Here is a 6,081-nt window from a genome sequence, read left to right on the forward strand (position 1 = left end):
AGATTACGATGAAGACAAGACAAATGTCACAATTTGGGTGACAAAGATCGGACCACAATGAAGATAGAAATTTCAACAATACTTCAAGACTATAGTTGTTATGATGAAAAAAAACTCAAATTAACTCCTATTAAAAGTGATACTCCAGTTTTTCTCTCTCTTTCACCCAACATAGACAATTAATCCTCATATATTTAAAGAGAGTTGGATGTTTTAGTTAAAATACAAGTAGACTTAATATGTGTAAATCTAGGAAAAGAATATTTATTAAAAAAATACCAACTGTATTTCAACTCAACAATATTAGAATGGTGTCCATTCATCAAATTAGGTAAATTTGAGAGAAGTTACACGCCACTCTTCAAACAAACACAAAACAAAAAAAACTTTATCAACTATTGATAAATAAAAAAATACACCAGTCTTCAAGCCAAAAGAATAAAGAGAAACAAAAACAAAGAAACTGAATAGGGAAAACACTAGGTCTCAAAATAGGTGTACTACTACAAACTGTACAATCTTTGAAATAATATACACATTAAACAAATGCACAAACTAAAACAATATCAACATTATTACAATCTAATTTTATTTTTAATCCTTGTAGAATCTGCATTACGTTTGTACTTTTTCTATTGTACTTTTTCTCCTTATAAGATCACCAAATCTTCTCAGCAATGCTCTTCTTTTTCTATTGTTCTTATCACCTTCATAATCATCAAAATGTGACTCATCTAAGTTATCAAAATCTTCTGGAACTCCCATATCAACATCATGATTTGGTGATTCATCAGATGTATCATCCACTTCATCAAATATTGAACCCTTTAATGTATCATCTTCTTTACTTTCTTTGTTATTAGTAACCTCTTCATTATTCACCACTTTAGGTGGTTGCTTAATTGTTATCATGTCTTTCAAATTAAGACTAAAAGTTTTGCTTAAACTTTTTGATTCTTTATGCTCCTTATGATGCTCCTTTGCTTTTACACCTTCCTTTGCCGCAGAATATTTCTCGATATCTTCGTTTCGGAACTCTTTTGATGATGTTTCCGATAGCAATCTTTTCAACTCTTTGATATTCTCGAACGACGCAGCTTCATGAATCTTCAACATCTCATTCTCATGAACAAGCAAATTGAGACTATCTTTTAGTCTAGCATTCTCAGCTTTTGCGATTTCAGCAGCTTCTTTTGCAACATTAGCTTCATTCAATGCCTGTTTTAATATATCGCGCAGTTTTTGATTCTCTTCTTTCGAAATCTTTGTTTTACCCTCAGCCTCTTTAAGCAATTCAACCACTCTTGATGTTTCTTCCTGTGTAAGCAACCTTTCCTCTTCCGCTCTTTTAATACAAGTCACAAACTCAGTTTCTTTCCCATTCCACGCCAAAAGCGATTCTTCAGCCTCTAATCTCAACCTCTCCGCGGTGTTCTTAAACCTATCCGCTTCTTTCCTCGTCACATCCAGAAGCTCTTTGTACTTCTCTTCCGTGGTTTCCAACATCGCTTTCCAACGCTCCGCCTCACTTTTCGTGTGCTCAAGTTCAACTTGACTCAACGTCAGTTTCGCTTTCACTTGGTTAGCTTCCGTCGCTACCTCTTTCAACGCGAACGCCAAATCATCCATAGCTTTCTTGCTATTCTCCTCCGCTTTCGTCGCTGCTTTCAGCTCGCTCTTAAGCAAATTCAATTCTTCAACCAAACTACTCGCCTCCAATGCGAATAGTCCCTCCTCTTCCACGCTCTCGTCCTCGCGACTTTCATTCAACTTCCTCTTCGCCAACTCTTGTTCGTTCGCCTTTTTTCCCTCGGAATCATTGTTTTTGTTCGCACCTAATTGAAAGGTCTTCAGTTTCTCTTCAAGTGAAGAAATCTCATGCCTCGCCTCTTCGAGCAGACCTTTATTCTGCTCAAGCTGCTTCGTCTGCATCACCAACGTATCAAACAAATTCGTCTCCGCCTCTCTCCGTTTCTCCGCCTCCGCCTCCGCTTCCTGAATCTTCCTTCTATACTCAGCCAACAAATCATCTTTATCAGACAATTTCCTTTCATGTTCTTTAACCAACATTCCAGTATTATCATTTCGCGTCTCGGAAACCGTCCTCTTTGTTGCCACTACTTCTTCAACCATTGCATTGGTTTTCTCAGCCACCATTTTAATCTCTCTAAGCTCTTTAATCGCTCTACCTTTCTCTTCTTCCAATTCTCTCATACGCTCCTTAGTTTGACTCAATTTATCATCATATAGCTCCATACGATGCTTTTGCATCATTGGAAATATGGTTTGCGGATATTGTAGAAGAAATGTTTGATGAAAAGCGAAGGGTGAATTTAGGAAAAGTGTATAATTAGAATGAGAATCAGAGAAAAAGATGGGTTTGGTTTTTATATAAAATCTCCGAAGATGACGGGGTTTCTTTGGTTTGGTAGAAGAAGAAAAAAACAAGTTTGAAATTGGATTAATTATAAGTAGTAATTATTTTGGAATTTGGACGGAATCAACGTCGAACCAACCAAAGTAATTTCGTCGGTAAGAATAAAGTTGAATTCAATTGCAGCCTTTAAGCGGCTGACGATGTTAAATGTGACCAAATACTCTTTTCCTCTCATGTGAACGGTGATTTTAAATATTTGATTATCTCAGCTTACTTTTTTTTTTCATTACAAATTTTTTAAGGAAATTTTTTTAAATATTTAATTAATTGTGAGTCTTGTCTATTTATTTACGTTTCTTCTTTCACCACTGTATCATCATTTAAATATAATTCAAGTGTTCTCAATTTTCTTTTGCAACTAGTCTTTTATATTTAAAATTTTGTTTTATATTTTTTACATAATATTTTTATTAATTTATTGTTGTTACATTTTTTTATTATTTATTTGACATTTATCTAAAATACAATATATTATATAATTAAGACACCAAACAATTTGAATGTTGGCATTGATTATATTTTAGCAAAAATAACAAAATAAAATATGTTTAGAAGATTCAAAATACAAAGACCAATCTACGATGCACCAAATTACTAAATGCGGAGCAGGTAGACCATTTTTTCTCCATGTCGTAGATAATTTCTTACAAAAATATCATGCCAATCGCATAAACTAATTCAATATTTATTTACAAGTCATGTCGTTCCACATGCATGCAATTATCAACTATCTTTCCTATTTAGCGAGGAAAATATGCCACTTTAGAGGTATTTAAATTTTTTCATTCAAATTTCACTTTTCACTCTCTTATTGACATGGTGATGGACAATTTAATAGCAAGTGTACTTGGTGTTGTTATCGAAGTGATAAAAATAAATTTGTCTCCACAAGAATTGCGAACTTAAAATAAGATACATTGTGCGATACAATTTAAAAACAATAACATGGTTTTTTCATATTGTTTTGGTCAAAAACACAAGAAAAGAGTTGTATAACGATGATGAAAAAAGCGGTCAGGTTTTATTGTCAGAATTCCCTATTTCTACTTGATTGATGAAACGTGCATTAACAGACATGCACTGAATATAGAGTAACACAACGAATTAACACTAAGACTACACTCAATCCCTTGGCGTGTAGCTCACTGCACTAAGTGTTTTTGTTCCTTTTTTCACCAACTTTCTCACTAAGTCCTTTTTCACCCAAAAATATTTTTTCCGTCTTTTTTCACTTAAATGCTTCTAACTTGCTCAATTCTTGTCAAAATTCGTCAATTTTTCTTGCTAAATGACGTGCACTGATAGCCCGTCATCATAACCCCAAACTTGAACTGTTTCTTGTCTTCAAGTAACCTATCTGCACACTCAAACTTTGTCAAAAATAAATTACAAACCTTACCACATGAATGTCACTTGCTTTTGCTGATTGAGACGTTTCTTCCCTGCTTTGCTTTAACTAATTCAGATTAGTTCTTCCAGCATCAATACTCAACATGTCTATCTACTCACCATGATGCACTCAATTGCAAGGGTGTCCACTCAATCACATACAAGAGTAAAAATCAATGAATTTGTAAGCTATATGCAAACTCAATCATATCATATTTAAACACACATTTGTGGAATTTTGAGGTTGTATCTTGGCTTATGCTAGAGTAGGATAAATTTTTGGATAATCACCTTAAATCTTGGAGTTAGGTACCTCTTTGTCCTTTCGTTATTTTATTCCGGTCATATCACTCTTTCTTTCAATTTGGGTACTAGATATTTTTCAAATATGTGGTCCTTTTCTTTTCTTTTTCTCATTATTTTTTTTGAAAATGCCATGATTTTGACATATTTTTTTCTATCTTTTTATTTGACCCCTTGTCTAGTATCCTCAACCTCAAACTTAAAGGTTGCTAACGTCAAAGAGCATCCACAAACTTAGTGATTAGCTTATACTGAAAATAAAATTTATCCACCTAACTGTAAGGAGGGTGCAAATGTTTTTATATTTCAAGCCAAGGGCTTATAATATAATAGGCTAAGTCACCAAAAGAATGGGAAAGACTCAAAATGGTTAACAAGGGATCTAATCATAATGCACGAGTTGTTTACAAGGCCATAAAATTTTCACAAACAACTGCCTATATGTGTTTTTATCAAATCAACTAATTAAATAGACGAAATGCAAATTCTAGATATTACAATCGCATGGATACACTCAAAAAAGAAATAAGTAAACTTTGGAAATATTTTGGCTCATGTTTAAATATCTAACAGTTGAATACCAGCAATTGTGTCTCTTCTCTTCATCAGCCATCACTTGGCTTGGACACTTCAATTTAGATCACTTTATTTATTTTTCATTGTGACTGCTTTTCTATTCAATGGAAAAGAGTTAAGCATTACAAAATTCATTAATTAAAGAAAACTAAGCATTACAAAATTTGGAGTAGAACAATTTTAGTAGCTCCCCATCTTCCTTTGATTGGTGCATAATGGAAATAAAACAAAACAAAAGGAACTAAAAGTAGAACTGCTGAATTAGAAACTATCATTTGGGTGATAGAAGTCGTGAAACCGGTTAAGATCATCTTGGTGTTGTTTATGTATAGATTTGGCAACGCTTCATGTGCCTAAGTGGTTATGACCGAGGCAAATTCTTCCCACAGTTGCATTTGTTCAGGTTGTTGTTGATGATGGACTCCTTTAAATGGTTGTTGCATTTCATGATGGTAGACATCTTCTTCTCCTTGGTCCTCTTGGCCTCTGATTGGATGTTGATGGTGGAGGGTCTTGCAGATGGAACTTGCTTTGATTGGAAGCATAGGGTTGATCATCATATCCTCTGGGTGCATCGGGACTCCTACCAACCTGAACAATTTGTAAATAACACAAAAGCGCCCCTAGTTATTTGTGGGACATTAGCCATAAATTTGATGTTCCAAGTATGTGGTGATATTATCCGTAAAGAAAGTGTGTATACTTTCTACAGGTGTTTGTATATAGGAAGTGGTGTTCATTTTGTTTGTTGTAAAAAGGTCCTTTGAATCAGGAAGACTCAAAGTCCACCATAGTTTGTGTGTGTCTGTGTTAGAAGGTCGTAGGAGAGTCTTGGTGTGAGGTTGTACAAAGATCTAACATAGTGAAATCTTTCACGGGGTGTGGAGGGACTAGACTAACCTTGATTAGAAAGGTAAACTAAGATATATATTTATGTTCTTTATTGTTTCTGCACTTTTATTTTTCTGCACGTTTATTCATTTGCTCATCATAATTCTTCTAGAAAAATAAAAGAATCAAAACATTTGCAAAATAACAAGAAATATTCTTAAAACCTAATTCACTTCCTCTTAGGTTGCACTTTGTACTTATCTTCATACTCAAAAAATGAAGAATGTGCAAACTTTGTATTAATGATGTCACACCATTCTGATGATGAACACGAGGTTTGTGATTATGGATTAAATGATAAACCTTCATATGAGGAATTATAAAATGCATTTCATGAATTACATGAGAAATGTTTGACACTTTCTAGAACTGTTGCAAAACAAAAGAAATTAATTTTATCTCTAGAAAGCAAGGCTAATGACACTAATGTGAAATTGAATAAGCTCAAAAATTTTGCATGTAATAAATGTTAATAGCAAGAATCC

General features: G+C 33.7%; 1 protein-coding gene across 1 annotated transcript; it reads right to left on the minus strand.

Annotated features, from left to right (window-relative positions):
• Window positions 1–445: 445 nt before the first annotated feature.
• LOC131655757 (WEB family protein At3g02930, chloroplastic-like) lies at window positions 446–2,410 on the minus strand. Its single transcript, XM_058925564.1, has one exon. It carries the CDS (start codon window positions 2,272–2,274, stop codon window positions 616–618), a length of 1,659 nt encoding a protein of 552 aa, XP_058781547.1. The 5' UTR covers window positions 2,275–2,410; the 3' UTR covers window positions 446–615.
• Between the last annotated feature and the right edge of the window lie 3,671 nt (window positions 2,411–6,081).

Source organism: Vicia villosa, linkage group LG3 (genome assembly GCF_029867415.1).
Source record: "Vicia villosa cultivar HV-30 ecotype Madison, WI linkage group LG3, Vvil1.0, whole genome shotgun sequence".
Taxonomy (NCBI): Eukaryota; Viridiplantae; Streptophyta; class Magnoliopsida; order Fabales; family Fabaceae; genus Vicia; species Vicia villosa.

Bases quoted from the DNA above. Each gene is read 5' to 3' on its own strand.
- LOC131655757 (XM_058925564.1), bottom strand. From the start codon at position 2,274: ATGATGCAAAAGCATCGTATGGAGCTATATGATGATAAATTGAGTCAA.